Here is a 23,653-nt window from a genome sequence, read left to right as displayed (position 1 = left end):
ACTCTATGGGCTTTGAAAGAGTAATTGTAAACTGGGCTTTGAGGATTTCTGTTAATAAGCCCTGCATCTTCATCCAGTTCTAGCAATGCTCGGCTAAAAACAGACTGAGGTCATTCATGTATAAATGGAAACACACCAAGAAAAAAAATTAATACCAAATGTACAGCAAGATCAAAAGAAGAAATAAATTTCTCAATGGAATACTGGGAGCTATGCAGAGACCACTGGTTACTGCTACTTCACATAAAACCGGAGGTCAGAGCATGTCTTAGGAAAGTTCTTCAAAAGGCAAGAACCAGCCAGAGGCAGTGATTTGAGAATCCCACAAGGATGATTCTCACAAAGCCAGCTGAATCCTGAATTACGCAGGGAATACATTCCCCCCAAACGCTGTAAGAAATGCAGAAAATAACTAGGAGTGTCAAGGTCTATTGAACTCAGAATCTACAACCAAAACATTTTCATTTAAAAACAATTGCACAAAATGTTGTAATGAAATTAGTAGCCAGGAAATACTTGATCACAAATTACTTTGGTGAATTTTCAAATTAAAAAACATTGAGGTACATCATAATAAATTATTCTCTTGATTATTGTCAAGTGAGTCTACAGAAGTAAATGTGGCTCTTTAGGTCTAGCTATATTCATTTATATATTTACACAGTTAATCATGCATTCATTCAGGAAATATTTATTGAGCACCTAGTAGGTGCTGGGGTGGATTGTGAAAAAGGAGTAGAAGAGTAGGTGGAGTGGGATTGGAAGATAGACTCAGTTTAAAGAATGTTCTACCAGTTACAATTGAATAATACTCAGTAAGGAGGTAAAGCTCTCTCAGCCTCTGATTTCCATCTGTAGAATGTGGATGGTTATGATTGCCTTGCAGAGTTGTCTGGATTTAATAAAGTTACACACACACACACACACACACACACACACACACACACACACACAGTTAGCCCATACCTGGCACACCATGAATATTCTAAGGAAAAGGGAAGATGGTACTCCAAAACTTTATATTCCTTCACCTTTAGATAGGTTGACATCTCAGTGCTCCCTTGTCTAAAAGAGTGCTCTAAAGATACCCCCCACCCATCCACATATTCATATGATCAAAAATATGCCCAAGAAGAAGGGCCACCAGGAGTGGGTGACATGCAGGAGCAGACTTAGAAACCTAGGACACCCATGGAAAGGGGAGGTCTTGTTAGGATGTCAAGGCTGCCTTAATTCTTGCTTTCACTTTTCTCCTAGACACTGGGTTGGGGAACAGTTTCCCCTATCTCCAGAAGAAGGGGAGCCCACAGGCATCTCTGGACATCCCGAAACCTCTGGCCCCATGAGCAGTGTAGCTTCCTGACACGTCTGCACTTAGGGCGTCCCACCCTGTACTCGGTTACTCCTCCGGTTGAGGGAGCAAAATTGTGAGAGGTGTCCCATGGATAGGCCTGGGGTTGGCCTCTAGGGCAAATAGGAGTCAGGGAAGCTAGGTGGTTATGATTCTGTGAGGATGAGGCTTAGGGGAAACACTGCAGCCAAGAGTGGAAAAGAGACTCAAAAACTGGGCTGCCACCCATAACAAATAGGGATGCAAGATGCTCAACCAAATTTGAATTTCAGATGAACAGCAAACCATTTTAACATAAGTTCTATGCAATATTGGGGATATACTTGTACAAAAAAATTATTCATTGTTCATCTGAAATCCAGATTTAACTGAGTGTCCTGTAGTTTATTGGTCAGCCCTATTCAAGGAATGAAGGGAACATCCTCCATTGCCTTAGTGCTTGTGAGACTAGATGGGACATAGCATCTCCAGACAGTCCACCAATCTGTGGTCCTACATGTGCACCCCTATATGACGAGAGCCTGTAGCCCAATCCCTTTGGGTAGACATGGAGACAGATGTGCAGGGCATGGTGCTGGGTGCTAGGAACACAAAGAGGTATAAAACTGGCCAGGACATAAGGACCCCCTTCTTAATAGAGGACCAAGGTTAATGGAACAATAATCACAATAAAAATAACAGTGCCAATTGTCCATATTATTGGGAGCTCATTGAGACACTATTTCAAGCACCTTACAAAAATCTCACAATGATCCTATAAGGTCCATTTTATTATTAACTCCAGTTTACAAATAGGGAAAGTAACCATTTAATTTTCCACCCCAAATAAGGAATGTTTTAAAGTAAAAGGGAGCCTCTGTCCACAGTAACAGAGTAACACAGTGAACTGGACCTGCCCCATAAGGGGTGATAGTATTCTATTTGCAGAAGACTGGAGGGAGGAGCTTGGAATCTGGGCATGGTGACTCAGAATTAGTCCCCCTAGCCAGGAACAGTAAAGGAGATTTGTTTACATAAACTTCCTCCCATCAGATGCAAAGCTACGTGGAGGTGGGCCCTCCTGTTTTGCTTGATGCTGTGTGCTTGGTACCCTAGCACCCAGTTCAATGGGAGCCAAAAATATCTGATAAACAGATGAATCTGGGAAGCCTTTGAGGAGAGGGGTTATATGAGCATGGTTTGATTAATACAAGGGGACCTGGGCAGGATCCCCTTCTCCCTTGATCTGTCCCTCTTCCTGGGTGCCTGAGGTAGGGTAGGTAAGAGGACACTACCAAGTGGACATATCTCGGGCTTGCCAAGCTAAATGCTGGGACATAAACAAGGGGAAGTCTGCATGCCAACTAAGTCACAAAGGACTGTCAGCCCTTGCCCAGCTCTTCTACTTGGACACTCAGGTGCCAGATCCTGCACATTGAGAACGGTCACATCGCCTAGGGCCTGGCTGACCAGTTGACTGCCTTCCTGTTGGGCCCTGTAGCACCAGGGGTGGTCCATTCTCCCTATAGAACTGATCCCCAGGGAAGTCCCTCAGATCTCCTCAGCCAGCTCAGGCCTGCTTCCCTCTGTGTTCCCAAGACAGCCCCTAGCTTGAGGCCACCCCCTCCCAACTTGGACCACACCCTACGGCCTACTACTTTCATCTCCCTTCAGTAAATTTAAGCCCTGGACAATCCATTGCAAGCCTACACCCTCTTTAAACAGGAATCATGAGATCCTTAAAACAATAAACAAACCCCTCCCCCTTGTGGAGGATCAGCTACTTGCTTTTTAAGAAGAGAGCAAATTTATAGCAAGGGAGAGACAGAGCCTGGCAGCCGACTCCTTCTGGCTCCTCTCTCTAGAAGATGTCATTAAACTTGATGACTCCTGCCCCATGGCTGCAGAACGAACAAGAGAGGGCTCTCCCTGATGTTTTTGCTCTACCCGCAATTTAACTACATGTAATTGAACTAACTAGCCTATAAGCTGAGGTCATGGGCAGTGTCTTGTAAATATAAGATACTTCTTTGAATCCTTAAAGTCTGGCACAGTGTTTTACATGTAGGGTTACAATAAATATAATTAATTTGCTTTGACCACTAAGGGTGTGTCTAAGCTTAAATACCCTAAATTACTTCTGACATAAAAGAGTTAGTCTGGGGCAAAAGAAGTCTACCAGATAGTTAAGCCCTAATCCTGAAATTGAGAAAGAAAGGATATCTGAGTCACTTTTCAAATTACTCCTGCTCCTTCTTTTCAGTCTCTCAGCAGTTCTAAGGCTTTGCTACCATTGAGCAGTGAACTTGGGTAGGTCTCTGAGCTTCATGGGGCCTCAATTTTCTGGCACTGAGTCAAGCAGGTTCAAAAAGATGGTCTGAGGTCACTTGCCAAGTCTCACATGCCAGGATTCTGGCTGACCAATAAATGCAAAGTAGGAATAAGCATGGAGTAGATACTTGGGGGTGGGGATGGGTAGCTGGAAAGGTGAAAATAAATATGGATTTAGGAAGGGGAAAAAAGCACTGGAGACAAAGAAAAACCAGATAGGCACCCCCAAGGCTTATTCCACCTTTGCTAAGATGATGACACTGTCACTCCTACAGTGTTCAGGTGGGTGATGCCAGTGCAGTTAGGCCTAGCCTTTCCTTTTCACCATTCATCCAAGTGTGTTCTCTGCATTGTTCCTGGGACTGCTCAAGGCCTGGGGAAATACTGGACTGTAAACAAAGGTCACGGTAGTATTTTATAGTTGAAGATTACAGGATAGAGGAAAGGCAGATTTAAAAAAAAAAAAAAAAAAAAAAAAAAACCTCAATTAAGCCTTAACTGTGTACAAGTTGCTTTGAGACTAGAAACAGGTATTCCCCCATCTCCCTAAATAGCCTCACTAGGAAGGCTTCCCAGAGGAAGGGACCTATTCCTAGAAGGTCTCTCTGCTTCTAATCCTGACAGATCTTTTCAAAATCAACTGTCTTGCCATCCTTTCCTGCATGGACGCTTTGCAGTGGCCTCCTGTGCAGAAGCTGGAGCAATCGCCCTGCACAGCTTCCAGGACAGCCTGTTGAATTTCCCGAATGCCCTGAGGCACCTCTGACCCCTTCCCTGACCCCTTCTGCTACCTTACAGAGAAAAGGGATCAGAACCTGAGCCTCATCTTGTGAAAGCTTTCCATTCCTGATCTCAGGAAGTGCCCACAAATAGGACAGTAATCAAATTTGACAGAAAGGAAATCTCAATCACTTTTCAAATTACACACCATGTTTTCTGTCTCCAACTCTAGAACTTTGCCACCATCAAGCTGGTGGAGGTCCCTGAGCTTCTGGGGCCTCTATTTTCTGCATTGAGTCAAGCAGGTTCAACAAGATGATCAACCCTGGGTCCCTTCCAAGTCACAATCTGTGCAATCTTCAGAGTTGGACCTTAATTCTAAAAATATCTGGTGAAAATTGCTTCTGAGGACAGTGTTAAGAGCAAATTTAATAACAGGGGAAGAGGCACAGAGGTTGCAGGTTCAGGCAATTGCAGTGCCCAACCTCTGAATGAATGCAGGTCATGTGAGAGGACATTGCAAAAGTACTAAGTATTCTCTGCAAAATTCAGGGTGAAAGCTTGAATATCATCTGTATGTAGTCTGCAGAAGCCTCTTTTTGTTGGAATATGTCAGAGATCGAGGGAGAAAGGGAGGAGGTGAGTGTTAGTCTCCAGGGTACTCTATGCCTTCTCCCTCCATTGTGTTCCCTGAGGCTGCAAAACAGAAACTAGAAATTAGAATATAGTGATTTGGACCATAATTGAGTTTGCAGACACGTAGACAATGCAGCAGAGCATGGAGTCACCTCTTTTGGTGACTTATTCTGTTTGAAGTTTCAGGAGAGGTCCTAAGGAGGCTTCTCTTAGCTGGATCCTGAAGAATAGGAGACAAACATCTCCTGAGCCCATTTCAATGTGGGGAAGGAGGATGCCAAGGAGTGAAGGGTGGTCTTCAGGAAACTATGAGGAGCTGGATGGGACTACAGAGGGTGGTGTTGGGGGAGAGAGATCATAGAGAACTCAGCCTTCCCTGTTACTATCAAATGTAGCCAGATCTGTATTTTCAAAAGCTTACTGTGGAGACATGGGTTAAAGAGTCCCAACACAGTGGTACTGTCCCTCCTCCCTGACCCCACACCTTCATTCTTCATAAGTTCCTCCCAATTTTTTTTTTTTTTTAAAAACTATTTAGAGGATCACTCTCAGAGTTCCTCCAAGGGTACTCCTGAGAATTTGCAGGGGAATCTTCTGAAATTTTCACTTTTGGTAAACTTCTGGGGGGCCCTTTTACACACCCAAATAGGAGATCCTCTAGGAGCTCGTTTCTGGGCAGCAATTTTGACTGTTGGGAATGGCCCCCTGTGCAAGCTCGGCGTCCCTTGCTGAATTCTGTGGCTGTAAATACATAGTCTTGAACAGGAACACCAAAGAGGTTTCAGTGCTATGGGGCGGGGGTGGGGTGAGATTTGATGATTAATTTTTTTCTTTTGGTCCAATTTTTTTCCTACAAAGAACATGCAGTTCTTCCTCAATAATAATTTTTAAACAAAAATTCTTTAAAATAAATGTAAGAGCACCCCGTCTCTATGAGCCCTGAACAATCTCGCAGAAGAAATGAGTTGCCTGAAAAGGGTTACATATTGCAGGGAAGCTCCGTTGTTTTCGGCAGGAAAAAGAGGCCTTGTAACAACAGGAAGCTCTGGGAGGCCTCAGTACCAAGGCTTCCAAGCAAAGCGGTTCTGGAAACAATGGCTGCCCATGGCTGGGGAATATTGGGCAGGAAATAAAGGATGCTGGGGTGGGGGTGGGGGTGCAGCGAGGAGCTGATAAGCAGTACCTGGCTGTTCTTCACATAGATTTAGTGTGCCAACGATGAAGTCGTGGAGTCTTTTTTTTTTTTTTTTAATGCTCCCCATTTCCCATCAGCAAAATTGATTTTAGAAAATATAGAAATGAGAAGAAGTCATGTGGAAATCATTAGGAAGCAATACCACCCAGGAAACAGCAGGTACAACAAACAAGAAAAGGGAACAGTCATATCAGTGCAGGGAGGGGAAGGAGGAGCTTCAGAGGAACTAAGAACAGCTAAGTCTCAGAAGGAGTCCAGCCTTCATAAAAATAAAAATAGTGTTGGGGTTAATGGGAACCAGCTAAACCAAAGGAGACAAGTGAAAACCTTCTGAGACTGAAAGTTATATTTTATTTAATTGATATGTCTGTTCATATGGATGGTGTAAATTGGGGAATCATAAATAATACAAAGGGAGGGGGGCTAAAAAATTACCCTAATGTTTTGTCCTGAAAACCTAGATGTAAACCAGAACCAGTATAAGTAAGGATCTGAACATTTGCAAGTAAAAATCAAATCTGACTTCTTCATTTCTAATCCAACTTCTCCCAGCTTCATCCAGACAGATCCGGGGATGTTAGACCCAGAACGGACATTAGCAATCGCTTAGACCCAGAACTTGCTCCTAGCTCTGATGAAAGTCAGGCTGGCATTGATTGGCTCGGGACACCCAGCTGTTTCATATTGCTGTAACTAATGCGTACCCAGCACCTAGTTCCTGAGAGATTCCTGGTGTAATCCAGAGAGGAGGAGAAATACTCTCCTCAAAGGTCTAAAATCTAATACCTGTAGAACAGGACCGGAACCCAGGTTTCTTCATGCCTTATCTAAGTCCTTCTACCTCATCAAATTGCTTTTAGTCATGAAATCACCTCTGTTTTCTGCAGCTTTGAGGTCTTCCCCATCCTTGGTTGGTTCCCCTCGCATGGGGGTTATTCTTACAAAATACACTGGAAAGTACATGAACTTGGGATTCAGATAGACTTGTAATTATCCCCCAGCTCTGCCGCTAGCTGCGAATCTTCTAACCTCACTGAATCTTGGTTTCTTGTCCAGAAAACAGGGATGGTCATGTGTACACCTTGAGTTGTAAGAATTAAATAAAATAATGGTGGTTAAGTATGGGTTTCCACAGAGCAGTTAGACAGTCCATCCCCTCAAGGCGTGTGGAAATAACAGGTGGGCTGGACATACTCAGAGGAGAAACAATTCACATTGTCCTCATTCCTAAGATGACTGGTGTTGGTGAAGCATACAGTTCCAGAACCAGGTTTATTTTTCTTGCTTGAGTCTTGTTAACCCACTCGGATGACAACCCCTGTACCTCTGGGACTCTTTCTGGAGGTGAATGTAGTCATCTTTTCTACCCATTACAGCTGAAGGCCCCCACCCAGTGGCATCCCAAGGAGCAGGTGTAAGAAAACTGTCATTCAGTAAATAAGCTCTTGATGGAGTGATTTAAGCTCACTATGCTCTATGTTATGCAGCTCAATCAAGGATTCAGTTGACTTTAAATGATTTGTTGTTGCTCACAGGATAAGCCTGGGAATGTGCTGGGGAGTTGACAGATCTCTCCATCCTCCACAAGGATGCCCCTGGAGTGAAGGATGGCCACCCTAAAATTCCTCTGAGAACAAAGGATGGATGGACCAAAAAAGTCTTTATAAATTACACAAAGCCTGGCAGCCCTCATTTTCAGCAACAGGACAAGAATCCTATGTGCCCAGTTTGTGTGCATGGTGAATTAGGCTCGCTCGGTGCCCCAGGCCACATGGGGGAACAGGTGGAGGTGCCTTACTGGTTTTCCTTGCCTGCAGCTTCATCACACCTTGCCCTTTCTCTCTACTTTGCATGGTCCTTCCTCACAGCCCCAGCCACCCCTACCCCAGACACATATACCCAGATGCACCCTGTGAGTGTCCCTCCCTGGCTGTTCCCCTAGGCTTATTAACCCATGTGTGGTCCAAGAAACTTCCACCACCCTCAACCCATCAGAAAGGCACTTACCTTTCCTAAAGAAATTTTAGGCAGCAGCTAAAAAAGAGGCAGCCTCCTTACTTTCCTTTTCAACATTAAGAGGTCCTCTCTACTGGCGCTAGAGGGTCATCTTCTTTCTTGTTTTTGGAGAGATGTGTTTGTGGCAAATCTTTCCCTCCTGATTACTCCCCTGCACCCCTTTTCAAAGGCCTGTTCCTTGAAGGGAAGAACTCTGGAGTTGACCCTGATGAGGTTGCTGAAGGTCTGGATTGGATGTTACTCTTTGAGCAATGGAGAGCCATTAAGTATTTTAGAGAAGGGGAACCTCATCATTGAAAGATGTTCTGGCAGTAGACATCAAAATTAAATGCAATCTTTTCATCTGAAAAATCCCCCAATTTATACTTTTCTCCCACCAGAGGAATTCACCACATTATTTCTTATAATCCCAACTTCTTTATACCATTCTCTGTTCTTCCTGCCACGAGGAAGTGAGTGACACTTAGTGCTTATTTTATGCCAAGTGCCTAATGGAGCAATTTGCATGCACTGTATGTGTGCTGCATCCCATCCCATCCTGTCATCTCCAGTTGTCCCCGTGCACCACAATCAGAGTTCTTGTGCATCACCTCACCACATTACAAGCCCTCGAGTGTGAGGGTCCTGTCCCCACACTCTCACATGGTCCCTCTCATGCAGTTAGTGTTCTATAAATGCACACAATTTCCTAAAATCTCCACCTGACTTCCCCCACCATGTTGTAATCTTTTTCAAAGAACTTTCTTCATATTCTTTCACCTGTCTAGGGCCCTTAACATATTTTGCTTGATATTTTCATCCTGGCCAATTTACTTAATACCTCTGAACTTTAGTTTTCTCATTTGCCTAACAGGGATAAATATTTCCATCCTAAGTTGCTTGTGAGCATTGCACTGGGTACAACTAATGGATGCAAAGTGGATAACTCCAGATGGGCACCTAGTAGCTACCCAGTAATCATCTGTTCCCAGCTCCACTCCTTGAGCACAAAGCTCTTATTCTACATTTTGTCCTTCCTATATCTGCTTTGGCAGAAGGAAAATCACTGTTATCAGAAAGAGGTCACGTTGGCTGGGTGTGGTGATGCACGCCTGTAATTCCAGTGACTTGGGAGGCTGAGGCAGGAAGAATGCAAGTTTAAAGCCAGCCTCAGCAACTTAGCAAGAACCTATCTCAAAATAAAAAGGGCTGAGGATGTAGCTAAGTGTTAAAGTGACCCCTGGTTTAACCTCAGGTATCACAAAATAAAAGAAAAAAGAAAGAGGCCACCTTGAGAGCAGAGACCCAAGGGCCCCTGCAGGGATGAGAGACAGAGTGTGGACCAAATGAGGACCTAGACAGTGACTTGACCTGGCATCTGAAGCTGAAAGTGAGGAGAGAAGGGAACCCAGGTTGCCCCTGGCCCCTGAGCCTGGGGAATAACCCTCAGGGTGCAATCAGCCATCTGGAGCTGGAGCTGGGCCTTACAGTGCAACAGAGCTAGTGCTGGCCACCCCGGCCAACAGGTCAGGCAAACACTTCTGTTTAGTTAGTGGTAATTACCTTAACAGGGTCTTAGAAAGGCCTTATGCAAATATTTAGAAATTTCCTCACTGATTTCAGAAACCCCTTTGACTTCTTTAATAAAGCCTGTTTTTCAAATATCTGATTTTTAAAAAATACTTACTATATCCTATCACAGAATATTCAGAAAACCAAAATGAAAACTACAGAAAAATAAAAATGATTTATTTGCCATCGCCCAGCAAATAAAATAACCTTTCAGTGTATGTTACTTTTCGTCATTTAATGTGTGGGGAAAGATGATTCAAAATAATCACTCTGTGCTCTTTTTATGTGTGTATCTTTCTTCATTTTTGATCCATATATATTCTTTTGTAACTTTTTCAAAAGTCACTTTTAGGTGGATATTAACCACAAGCTGTTGAACACCTACTGGAGAGCCTGCAATGGTAGAATATCAAGCCTTTGGGGAGTCCAGGGCAAGGGACCTACCAGCTGTCCTCAGATCACACCTCCATACTGGGCTTCCCACTCACAGGAGCTGCCCTCTGAGGAGGAGGCCTTGAGCCAGGGCAGGTAGAGCAGGCTTGCTATATTCCTCAGCGCTGTGGTATCATTGGAGAAGCCTGGGCTCCTGAGTCCAGCAGAGCTGGGTTGCATTTGGCAGCTGTGTGACGTGGGGCAACTCACCCACTCTCTCTAAGAATCCGCTTTCCCATTTTCAAAGTGCAGATGTTCTCACCTGGTTCGTGGTTGGCTATGACTGTAGAATATAGAGAGCCGTGAAACAAGAAAACAAGCAAGCAGAGCCACCTGAACAGTGCCTGATGGTTCTAAGTGGTTTCAGTGGAGCAGAGAAAACCTGCCTGAAGAAAATGGTCAATCTCCTGTTCGGCAAGACAGTTTGTTTAAAAATCTTTTTAAAAATGTGTTCTAATTAGTTATTCATGACAGCAGAATGTATTTTGACACCTTACCCATATATGGAGTATAACTTCTCATTCTTCTGGTGGTACATGATGTAGAGGTACACAGGTGGTGTAATCATATATGCACAGAGGGTAATAATGTCTGATTCATTTTACTATCCTTCTTACCCCCAGACCCCCCTCCTTTCTCTTCACTCCCCTCTACCTAATCCAGAGTACCTCTTTTCTTCCCTAGTCACCCCCCTTATTGTGAATTAGCATCCACATATCAGAAAAAAAAAAATTGGCCTTTAGTTCCTTGGGACTGGCTTATTTCACTTAGCATGATATTCTCCAGTTCCAACCATTTACTGGCAAATGCCATAATTTCATTCTTATTTATAACTGAATAATATTCCACTGTGTATCTATACCACCATTTCTTTATCCATTCATCTATTGAAGAGCACGTAAGTTGGTTCCATAGGTTAGCTATTGTGAATTGTGCTGATGTGGCTACATCACTACTTGGGGTATAAACCTAGGAACTGGATAGCTGGGTCAAATGGTGGATCCATTGCAAGATTTCTGAGGAATCTCCATACTGCTTTTCATGGTGGTTGCATCAAATTTGCAGTTCCACCAGCAATGTACAAGTGTCCCTTTTCCTCCAGATCCTCACCAATATTTTTTATTGCTTGTATTACTGATAATTGCTATTCTGAATGTGAGATGGAAATTTCAGTGTAGTTCTGATTTGCATTTCTCTAATGGCTAGAGATGTTGAGCATTTTTTTTTTTTTTTTTTTGGAGGGGGAAGGGGTAACGGGGACTGAACTCAGGGGCACTGGACCACTAAGCCACATCCCCAGCACTATTTTGTATTTTATTAGAGACAGGGTCTCACTAAGTTGCTTAGCACCTCTCTAAATTGACTGGCTTTGAACTCATGATCTTCCTGCCTCCGCCTCCCAAGCCGCTGGGATTACAGGTGTGCACCACAGTGCCCCGCTGAGATATTGAACATTTTTTTCATATATTTGTTGATTGATTATATTTCTTCTTCTATGAAGCATCTGTTCAGTTCCTTAGGCCACATATTGATTGGGTTATTTGGTTTTTTTTTTTTTTTTTTTGATGTTCAGTTTTTTGAGTTCTTTATATATTCTGGAGATTAATGCTGTATCTGATGTGTGTGTGGTTAAGATTTTCTCCCATTCTGTAGGCTCAGTCTTCACATTATTGATTGTTTCCTTTGCTGTGAAGAGGCTTCTTAGTTTGATTCCATCCTGTTTGTTGATTCTTGATTTTCCTTCTCGGCAAGACAATCTGAGTGCTTGTGTTTTCAAGGCTATTCTAGATGAGTAAGACACAAAGCTGTCCAAGGAGCTCACAGCTCAGTAACAGAGAAAACAAGAAAAAGGTGACATCTTGCAACTAGTACTGAACACAGAGTAGGTTTGCAGTAGATTTTTTTGGAATTGAATTTATGAAAAATTTTTAGAAAAAGTAACATTCGTATAGGTCAAAATTCAAAAGTACAAAAGAATATACAGTGAGAAGTGGGGCTATTACCCTGGAGGTAACTGAATTTATTACTTTCGTTTTTATTCTTCCACAGATATTGAATGCATATACAAACAAATGTTTATACCTATTCTTTTATTCTCTTTTTAAAAAAATATGCTAGAGATGTTGAACTTTTTTTTTTTTTTTTTTTTTTTTTGGAGGGGAAGGGGTAACGGGGATTGAACTCAAAGGTATGCTAGCATACCTTTGTGTTGGTCTGCAGGGAAGACTGGTATCACCTCTGGACAGCAATTTGACACTGTCTATCAAAATGACAAATACATATCCTTTGGCCCAGTGGTTCCTCTTCTAGGAATTTGTTCCGCAAAGATCTTGTAGTATATCTTTATGCTTAACAATATATTTTGAAAACTGTTCTATGTCAATACATGAAAGTTCTCTCATTCTTTTTAATGACTATTCCACCGTATTATGAATGTCTATCATCTCTACTAATGTTCCATCATTTATATTAGTGATTTTCTATTAATGGACAATCTTGTGCTATTATAAATGCTGCAATGAGTAATCTTGTATATATGTTACTTAACACATATATGAGAACATCTGTAGGATGAATTCCTAGAGGAGGAACCAGTGGGTCAAAGGCTGTATGAAAGTGTCACTTGGATAGATATCGTCAAATTGCCCTCCAGAGATAGTAACCCTCTCCCCTGCTACCAGCGATGCATGGCAGTGCTTGTTTTCCCATAGTCTTGTCAGCCCATTCTGTTATCAAACTTATGTATTTCTGCCAGTCTGAGAAGTGAGAAATAATATCTGTGTAGCTTTAATTTGCAGTCGAATTGAATGTAGACATTTCTACAGGGAGAAGGCACCAGAGAGATGCACACATGGAGGAAGGAGAAACTAGCTGTGCCTGAGGAAGGCTTTGGAGAGAAGTTGAAAACCAGTGGGAGGAGGTTTCCAGCAGAGAACAAACAAAGGGCTCAGGCTGGGGAAAATCCCCTGAGAGCCAGGGAAGTGGGAGCCCCGAGTATGTTCAGGAAGTGGCAGTTGTTGAGTGTGGCTAGAGCACAGCCCTCCTGGGTGGGGTGAGAGGGAGAAAGAGCTCAATGGCCAGGGCTAAGCAGCAAGATGGAGAGTGGCCAGACAGTGGAAGAACTCAGCTTCCTGCTACAGTCAGACTTGATTCTCTTCAGTGGTGAACCATGGGAGGTGTTTAGGCAGGAGAACAACAACCAAACCTCTGCTTTCAAAAGATAAAATATAGTCTCTGCTGTAGGAACTCAAGAGGAAACATCCCCCCAAAATGAATTTGAAAGTGAAATAAGAGTAAACCAATTGCTTTGATCCCTATGGGGAAAACGAAGGAAGTATTAACATTCCTCACTCCTTTCTTCCTTCTCTCCTGGGAGAAGGTTATAATTGAGCTCTTTTTGGATGACTTCTATCTAGCGATTCTCAGAGTGGTTCCAGAAATGTTCTGAGCTGGATAATGGCTTAGTATTACCAAAGATAATGCTTTTGAATTTATATGTTTTGATCAATAAAAATAAAGAACAGTTGCATTACATATAGTATCATTTTCTGTATGTGAACAATGAACCAAAGGATATAGACTGTCTACATCACAAACCAACTTTTCTCCTGATACCAAAACATAAGTAACAACAATAACAAAAGTGGATAAATGGGTCCTCACTAAAATTTAAAACTTCTGTGTCTCAAAGAAGACCAGAAACATGTACAAAGTTTTTTTTTTTGTCAATGAAAAATGAAATAAAATTTTTAAAAAGCATAAAAGCCACCCACAGCATAGGAGAAAATATTTGCCAATCATGTATCTAATAAGGGTCTCATATCCAGAATATATAAAAAAAACTCTTACAAATCAACAAAAAGACAAGTAACTCAAATAAAAATGGACAAAGGATCTGAATAGACATTCTCCAAAGAAGATATACAAATGGCCAATAAGCACATGAAAAAATGTTTAACATCATTAGTCATTAAAGAAATGCAAATCAAAACCACAGTAAATACCAATTCACACCCACCAGGATGACTATAGTAAAAATAATTTTAAAAAAAGACAAGGAGTGTTGACAAGGATATGGAGAAATTGGGACCCTCAAATATTGGCTGGTAGGAATGTAAAATGGCACAGCCGCTTTAGAGAACAATTTGGCAGGACCTCAAAAGTTATACAGAGTTATCATGTGACCCAGTTATTCTACATCTGGATATATGGCCAAGAAAATTGGAAACATATGTCCACACAACCACTTGCATGTGAAAGGTTCATAGCAGTATTATTAATAACAGCCCAAACATGGAAACAACTCAAATGGACCAACTGATGAATGGGTACCAAAATGAGGATATTATTTGGAATATTATTCAGCTACAAAAATGAGTGAAGTACTGACACAAGCTATGGCCTTGACACATGGACGGCCTTAGAAAACGTTATGCCAAGTAAAAGAAACCCGTCAGGAGGGCCACATATTCAAGATTCTGTTTGTATGAAATGTCTAGAACAGGCAAATCCACAGAAACAAAAAGTTGATCAGGGGCTGCAGAAAAGGAAGAATCGGTAGGAGCCAATAATGGGTATTTGGTTTCTTTTTGGGGTGAAGAAAATGTTCTGGAATTAGTGTGACAGTAGCTTAGCTTGTAAATATACTAAAAAACACTTAGTGGTACTCTTTAAGAGGGTGAATTTTATTACATTGAACTTAAATCTCAAAATTTTTTCATTACTGGATTGAACCCAGAAACATTCTTCCACTGAGCTATACCCTAGCCCCTTTTAAATTTTCATTTTGAGACAGAGTCTGCTAAGTTACCCAAGCTGGTCTCAAACTTGAAATCCTCCTGCCTTAGCTTCCCAAGTCCCTGGGATTACAGGCATGGAACATAGCACCCAGCCATCTCAATTTAAAGAAAAATTTTTCTCCAAGAAGGGCTGGCTAAAGCCCCAACGTATTTAATTTTTTTTCCTTACAAAATAAAAAGTGATTCTTTGTTTTTGTTATTCATACAGAAAATATTATACTGTACTTTGTTAAATAAATACCAGAAATTTTCAAGATTCTCTTTAATTCCCTATTAGGCCAAGAGAGAAAGAGTAGAAAGAAGTTAAAGGAGACTCAGAGGGGAAATTGGACCATGACCTGGAGGCAGGAAAAGCCATTGGGGAAGGAGCATGGGATGATGAGACAGAGGAAGAGGGACAGGGAAAAGAGAAGGACTTTAAATCTTTTTTGCATCTCTTGGAAAAATGCCAAAGAGAGGACTCAACAACACTGCTTAAAATCCCACCCCGCTCACATACACGTTGCAATAGGTTCTCAAAGATCTCTTCCCTGTGAAGAGCCTCCTCTCCCCACTCCAGAGCCTCTCCCCTTAGGTATCATTATTCTTCACCCACAAGTGGCTCTTGGTCCTTTCCATTACCTCAAACAAATTAATGACCATATTCATCATGCTTCAAAGTCCCCTCGGACCCCTTCCTCATCCCTAGCTCTTCCTCTTCTCTGCTTTCTCTTACTACAACCTAGTTTGCAATTTCTCCAATTTTATATAAACAGAATCACACAGCCTATGTTCTTTTACGGACTGGTTTCTGTCACTCAGCCTGATGTCTTCGAGATACACCTTGTAATTGCTGAATGGTATTCCATTGTATATGTGCACCATAGAATTCACTTTGAAGGTCAGGAATATAAGACCCAGAGAAGGGATGAAATCTGATGAATGTGAAGAAAATCCAGAATGGGGCCAGGCCAGTTGGGGAAGGTGCCTACTTCCCTAAAACAAAAATTTGGTTTAATGCAGTATGAAAGAATGTGGCCATATGACCACATAAATGACTAAATAAAATGATGCTTGTTCCAATCTCTGTCTCCAGTTCTGACCAACTCCCAGACACACAGGGAACTGAGACAACTTACAGAAGCATAACTTCTGGGGAGAGGGGGACTCAGAAATGATTTGACTATTGGCCTTTTCTGCACCAAACCCTTGAAGAAGTTAGGAATTGAAGAGAGTGTCCTAAACTATTAATAAGTTTAGGGTTAGATCAAATGAGACAAAGGACTTTATAATGTTTCATAAACCGTAAAGCCTAAATCAAAGGTAAGATTTTTTTCCTTTCCATCAGGAATCACCTCAAGATGTATTTTATGCTCAGATTAAAATTTAACTTTTAAGATCACTGATCCAGGAAAAACTAAACAAAACCAAAAAGTGGGGAGTAGTTAGAGAACCATCAGTGAAGCAATTCAAAGAGATTATAATATTATTTTATAATCAGCAACTGCGCGTACCTCTGTAGGAGGAGACAAAGTTCTTTGGGTCCAGGATAAATCCCACAGAAGTAACTCTGTGACTCCAACCTACAGTGTCACTCCTTCCCATGCCCAAATTGACAATGGAACTTTCTTTCCATCTATAACTACTCAGCTATTTTGTAACAAGCTTCTATCCTGTTTCAGAATCCTCTGGTGTCCTCAATCTGGTTGGACATTGGAAACAAAGTCTAAAGAATTCTGAGACTTTGAGACAAAACTTCTAGTACCCTCTGCAATACCCTTCTCTAGTACTATCTTTAGACTCTTGCTGTCTAAAGTGTGGGCTGCAGATTGACAGTACCCACATCACCTGGGAATATGTTAGAAATGCAAATATTCAACATTCCCTCCACCCAATTTCCTACTGAATTGGCATATGCATGTTAATAAGATCCCCTAGGTATTGTGCATGTACATCAAAGTATGAGAAGCTCCTGTCTAAATGTGATTCTTCAACTTTCAAGTGCGTCAGGATCCCTAGAGGATGTCTTGGCTGGGCTGGGAAGACCTAACCCGGGAAGCACAGTCTGAGAACCACTGCTGTAGTTGATTTCACAGAGATGAAATGAATCCTTTCCCATTGCGAACGTGATGGAGAATCCCTATACCTTCCAACTCAGCCCAAATGAGAATCCAGGAAAGCTAGCACTCCACAGGGCCTCTTCCCTTGGGTTGTTTTGCTGCTGCCACCTGCTCAAACAGAGCTGTAGACAAGAGGTTCTAGGGCCTCTGTACCAAAGCCAGAGTAAATGGAATGTGTTTTTCCCCACCTTTAAAACAAACAGAGCCTGAATTGCTGGTGCTGAGAGGTAGAATACCAGGAGGTCCCTTTCTGAGGACAGGCTAGGACAAGTTGATGACACTGTACTGCCCCTTTTCTAGGATGTTCTTTATAAAGACTCCAAGGCTTTTGTTTGAGTCCTACTTGTGAATGCTCAGAGTTCTTAAGTTCGCTGGTGCTCTGCACAGCACAACAGCCATATACTCAATACAAACTACAAGTGTAGAAGCTGGGGATTAGCTCAGTGGCAAAGAGGTTGCCCAGCACATGAGGTCCTGGGTGTGATTCTCAGCACCACAAAACAATGACAAAAAAGGAAAAAATCCCAAATGAAACAAATCCGTAAGTTCAAATGCCCCAGGCCAAGCATGACACCCATACCCCAATTTAAAATCTGTATATTTGATTCCTACTGCCTTTGTGCTGCAAAGATATGCCTAAGTGTGCAGAAAAGAAATCCTGAAGAAGCAAAATTGTTCTCAAATAGAAATGTTTACAAAACATTGGGTCCAGGATAAATCCCAAAGAATTGAGATGAGGTTTGACTGGCATAAGCCCACTGGATGGAGAAGGCAAGCTCTGTTTTCACAAAGAAAACCAAATTATAAATTTGTATCCTAGATAAGCTACACATATAAATAGTAGTTGTCACTACTATTTTTGTAAGCTTTTTAAATATACTTTATTTTTAGCTTCTTATATGCCAGGGTCTTTGCTAAATGTTCACAAGTATCATTTCAGTCCTAGCTATGAGTTGGTATCACTATTATCTGCATATTGCAGATGTGGGAATTAAGAAACAGAATCATTATACATTTTGTCAAAGGTTAGAAAGGTAGTTTGGCCCCCAAATGTGCTCTCTCAGCCGTAGACCACATGAGGCCAGTTACAGAAGAGCATGGTATGGTGGAATGGGGAGAGAGTCGTCATTATTATGCACAGGAGGGTTTTTTGTTGTTGCTGTTTTTTTTTTTTTTTTTTTTTTTTTTTTTTTTTTTTTTTTGTGTGTGTGTGTGTGTGTGTTCTTTTAAGCATGGGAACTCTTTCTTTATTTGCATGAGGGTAGGAGACAAAAATCTTATCAAGAGCCCTATTTTCTAAGATACATCCAATCGTAGCTCTTTCAATAATTCCAATCCCAGGTCCACTCCCTGACCGCTTTGCACCTGGGTTAACTGAGAATCTTCTCCCCAGTTTCAGTCATGGAGGATAGGCTAGGATCAAAACATGGGTGTGTCCCCCAAAGGGAATGGCTCTGGGCACATACAGCCTTTGAGGGATGGACTGAATACTTTAAGTATGATGAACACTACTGAGCACCTAGAAGCACATGGGAGGGGAACTTGGAAAGTGCTATAATAGGGAATTCAGGTAGAATGCAGAATCTGAACACCTGGTGTCTACCCACACAAAGGTCCAGTCCACTTTGGAATTGTGTGTACGTGTGAACCTGTGCAATAAGCATTAGTGAATTAGTATTAGTTTAATTTAAGGAAATAATGGATTGGATATGTGTTGAGGATATAAATATAGTGTTTACCCAGGCCTTAGCTTACGGGGCCTGCATCAGCTCTAGGCCTCCAGGAAGCACTGAAGACTTACTCTGAGGCTTGGATTGTTCCCCAACAAACCACTATTCCATGCTCTCTCACAGGGGGAACTCAGATGGTCCTGTCCAGGGACCCAGGTGGCAAATGACTGGCTGCTCTCTCTGTACATCTGAAAGGACTGTGTCTGCTTTCTGCGTCACCAAACTGGCTGAGTTCCCCAAGGTCAGCCTTGAGGAGAGAATTGCATTGCCAGGCTCATCTGTTAGGGCTGTAAACCTCAAGAGTGGCAGGCATCCAAGAGGCCATGTCAGTCCCTTTCATGTGGTCCACTTAAGTCAATGACTAGAAGGAAGAGGCAGGGGTTCTCACCTTTAAAAGGACATTTTAGCACTTTAATCTTTAAATCACATTTGCCATTAGGGCAGATTTTCTTCCAGTCATTTTTCCTTCGCAATTTTTCCTTTTCGTTTTTTCTTCTTTCCTTTTTTTTTTTTTTTTTTAAAAATAAATAACTGAATTCGGTATATATTCAATTTTGTTCTTATTTGTCTTTTATATTTTATAAGTATATAAGCATTTTTCTTCCCAGTGTGAACTGCTTTTCATAATCAACTAGTAATGGTGAGTGAGTTAAGTAAATTTATCTGTCTTGGTTCCTTTGTGTGTAAAATAAGGGAGTGGTTCTTCAATTTTAGGTTGCATCAGAATTACCCACAAGTAACTCTGCTTATTAAAACTTAGACTTCGGGCCCCACCCTCAGAATTTGAATCAATAAGTTAGGGGTGGAGCCAGAGATCTGTATATCCAACAAGTGCCCAGGGGATAATGATGACGGTGGCCAGGAAACCACATCAGTGGTCACTGGTAGAGAACCAGTATAATGAGGAGATTGAGTTGTGGAATTTCCAAAATCACCTCTCACATCAGATATCTAAATTATTGCGTATTTTTCATATTCTTAAAATGCATGAGTGTTCTAGGCTTGGTCAAAATTCTATGATTTTTTGAAAGAGAAAAGGAATCTCACCTACCACTTGTAAGTAATTACTTCCATTTGTAGCTTATGTGAGTTCCATACTTATTCTTCTTTGAAGAGACAAGGATTTTTAAAAGGATATCCATAAAAGACAGTCAGATTGACATCTAATACTTTATTGTTTTTTTCCTTTTCTTTTACATAGTTCCATATGTGTTGAAGAGCTGTGCGGAGTTTATAGAGACTCACGGCATTGTAGATGGAATCTACCGGCTTTCGGGAGTCACCTCAAACATACAACGGCTAAGGTAAACAAAAAGAAAGCCCCAGAATTCTCCCATAATCCTCCCTCTGTCCATACCTCTGTTGGCAGTTCTTGGGAGTACGAAAAACCTGAAGGAATGGTGGAACAGTGGTGGTGGCCAGAGATCAAATGGGACTGCTTTCAGTTGCCCAGTGTTCTTAATCTTAAGGAAGAAGCTCCCCAGCCTGAGAAAATTCTTTTCAGCAATAGGTTCTGGAATTTTTAATCTGTTTCTTTGTCTTGAGCAAGGTTTAGTCTTAGGCAGTTTTGATAACTCCAATGGTCTGAATGACAAGTTAGGAAAACGTGGTGATGTACTACCATTCCCTTGCCTACCCAGAAACTCGGGTAGATCGGATCTCCTTAGGTAGTGTTCAGAGCTGGGGGATGACTGTGTTTTCCAGTTAGCACACATTTGATATTTCACTGGGTCCAGAAATCAGAAGCCTGCATGATTGTTCATTTCTTTGATACTGGTATTTTAAAAATTACTAATGGATAAACCATTTCTAATTCTATGGGCATATCCTAAACATTTAAAAGAAATTTCTATCACATTAAGAGGGCAAAAGCCTTTTAACACAACAGAGATATATGTGTAGAGTATATGTAGCATATGTACGCAGTACATATAAAGTATATACTTTTCTATGACTAAAGCAATAGGTTTATGTATTTTGCATAATATTTTTAATACCAAAACAAATTCATTTGGTGGTTATTTTTAAATACTTATAACATGTTCTTTAGTTATGTTCTTATAATATGTTCTTTAGTTATGTTGACTTTTAAAACCATAAAAACATTCTTATTATAAAAATAATGTGTAAATGAATAGGTTATGAAGATAATTCAGCTCTCTTCTTCTTCCTCCTATTTGGTTTCTGTCCCTCCTTTCCAAACCTCACTTAAAATTAAATTTTATCAAAGGAAGAAAACATCCTTTTTATTCCTGGGAAAACAAGGACTCTTAAGAAAAATAATTTGTTGATTACAGCCGTGAATTTTAATGACTATACCTGTTTACATCATTCCACTCATGTGCCATTTTTTAGATTTATTTAAAAAGACAAGTACTTTTTTTCCTTCATGGTGCTAAAGATTGAACCCAGGAATTCCCATATGCTGGGCGAGTGCTCTCCCACTAAGCCACACCTCCAGCTTCTAACAGCAGGTAGTTCTTTTTTTTTTTTTTTTCTGGTACCAGGGATTAAACTCAAGGGGCACTCAACCGCTGAACCACATCCCCAGCCCTATCTTGTATTTTATTTAGAGACAGGGTCTCACTAAGTTGCCTAACACCTTGTGATTGATGAGGCTAGCTTTGAACTCGAGATCCTCCTGCCTCAGCCTCCCAAGCTACTGGGATTACAGGCATATACCACTGTACCCAGCAGGTAGTTCTTAATGGTTTACTCTTAGCTCTGAAGTGCATTACCCACTATTGGTGTTCTGGAAAGACATTTTGGTGGTGACAAATTCTTCTTCATTTAAGAACTGGCCTTAGCTTTAACAAGAGAAATTTGGGGGCTAAATAAATAAGCTCTACATTATTCTCCCTATGTTTTCTTAGAACATACACCTATGAATCCATGAAGCCATGGTGCAGCTCTCCTTTCAAGGCCCCATTGCTTGCTTTCAGTTCCTGACAGCATCAGAGATTCCCTTGCCCTTTTCAAGGGACAGAACTGCAATATAGAATGTGCAGTGGGTTGTTTTGAAAATGCTGGTTCTGAGAGTCCTGTTGACTTTATCACTCCCTTACTGACCAAGTGAACACTCTCAAGAAGCCTAACTTCTATATGGAAGATCATCATTTTTAAACCAATTTTTAACTTCTAGCTACATATTATTCGAGGCAGTCTATTCATGTAACCTTTTCAGGAGATGTTTTCTGATTGTAAATCAGGTCTAGAATCAGATGGTGTTCCCAGACATCCCACTGTGGACTGTTTAAGATATTTATAAGCTCATCTATACCATGGGAATCACCATCAGGCAGCCTCAAAGGTTCCATTGAGCATCAACGAGATAGTTGATTAAGTTGTTTGTGACATCAGCCTATGGAGATGAGTGATAATGAACTGACTGATCCACCCTGGTTTTGGTCTCTTATAAAGAAAGGGAATTTCATTTGAGCAATGTTTTGGAAAAATACTGAAATCTCAATAGGCCCTTTTGGCAAACTGTTTTCATATTTCCCCATGCTAATAACTGAGATTGCGGATAGAATGCCACAGGTAATCCACTTGTAAATGAGCTTTTTACGTCTTTCCAATCACAGCAGATTTTGCAAGGAAGAGTCACACCTGAAGTTGAAGCCTTCCCATGACTTCCTTGGGCCTGGAGTAGATTCAAGGTCAAAAATACAGTTGGATTACATTGTAGGCTCTTTTTACCCCTCAGCTGCCAAGCAGTTGCTGACATGGAACACATGTTCCCTGGGATTGTTATGTCTCCGTCTGTGTTGTTTCAGGCAAGAGTTTGGCTCAGATCAATGTCCAGATCTGACAAGGGAAGTGTACCTCCAGGACATCCACTGTGTGGGCTCCCTCTGCAAGCTCTACTTCAGGGAGCTGCCCAATCCCCTCCTGACTTATGAGCTCTATGGGAAATTCACGGTGAGTGTTTGGATTTCCATCATGGTTGCCGGGTGGGATGCATGAAAGGGCTAAGGAGAGTTTCAGCACTAAAATAACAATAATAGTACTCACCAGCTGGCTGACATTATCTTAGCATGGTGATGGAAGTTGGATGGTATGGTAAGGAACGTAAGGCAGTGGAACTGTCCGCTAAATGTTTCTTTCTTGAATTTTCAGAATCGTGTTGTTTGTTTTAAGAGCTGAATTAAATTATCTCCATGTTTATTCAACTGATGGGCCTCATTGTATAGGGAGGAAACTGAGAACCAGAGAAGAGAGGTGGCTGGCCCAAGGTCACTCAGCAGAGGCAGGACAGGAACCTGAGACCCCTGATGCTAGGCAATGCACTGCTTGTTCATTTCCATCAGGCTATTCCTTCTGTTTCTTGGGGGGGTTGGAGAAAGAGGTGAGTAGGTAGGGAAGGGAGCGAGAACAAACAAAACTCAAGAGGATAGGTCAGAAAGCTGGGAAGAGAAAAGAAACTGAGAATAGTAGTCCAGAGGAAGCACAGGAAAGGTCAGTTTATGGGGTTGGTGGGCAGGATGAATGGATAAGAGCAAAACTCCTATCAAGTAGCTATATGGTCACCAAATTGGACACCCATGGGCAAGTTAAAAAGAGAATAAATGCTTAAAGAATGTCTGCAGAAATATCATTAAAAATAGGGCTTGAACATTGTGTTGCATGAGTAGAAGTATAGAGTGGGCAGAATTGGATTTACCCAAGGTTGGTGTTCCGCTAGCAAAAGAGGGGAGAGGGAGACTTGAGAATTTACCAGGGCACCATTGACACAACTGACCATAGGATTTAGTCTGGACAGGAAGAGAAGCAAGAGTATAAGGTGATGAGTAACACTAAAGAAGTAGATCAAA

General features: G+C 41.5%; 1 protein-coding gene across 1 annotated transcript in view; it reads left to right on the top strand.

Moving 5' to 3' along the window:
* Arhgap31 (Rho GTPase activating protein 31) overlaps positions 1-23,653 on the top strand; it is a 109,771-nt gene that overhangs the window by 48,255 nt on the left and 37,863 nt on the right. The window contains exons 2-3 of the mRNA XM_076868005.2: positions 20,041-20,143; positions 22,616-22,760. Of these exons, the coding sequence (XP_076724120.2) occupies positions 20,041-20,143; positions 22,616-22,760 (248 nt within the window). The remainder of the gene's footprint in view (positions 1-20,040; positions 20,144-22,615; positions 22,761-23,653) is intronic.

This window comes from Callospermophilus lateralis, chromosome 10 (assembly GCF_048772815.1).
Source record: "Callospermophilus lateralis isolate mCalLat2 chromosome 10, mCalLat2.hap1, whole genome shotgun sequence".
Taxonomy (NCBI): domain Eukaryota; kingdom Metazoa; phylum Chordata; class Mammalia; order Rodentia; family Sciuridae; genus Callospermophilus; species Callospermophilus lateralis.
Note: the sequence above shows the minus strand (reverse complement) of the source record. Positions and strands in the feature narration are given on the sequence as shown.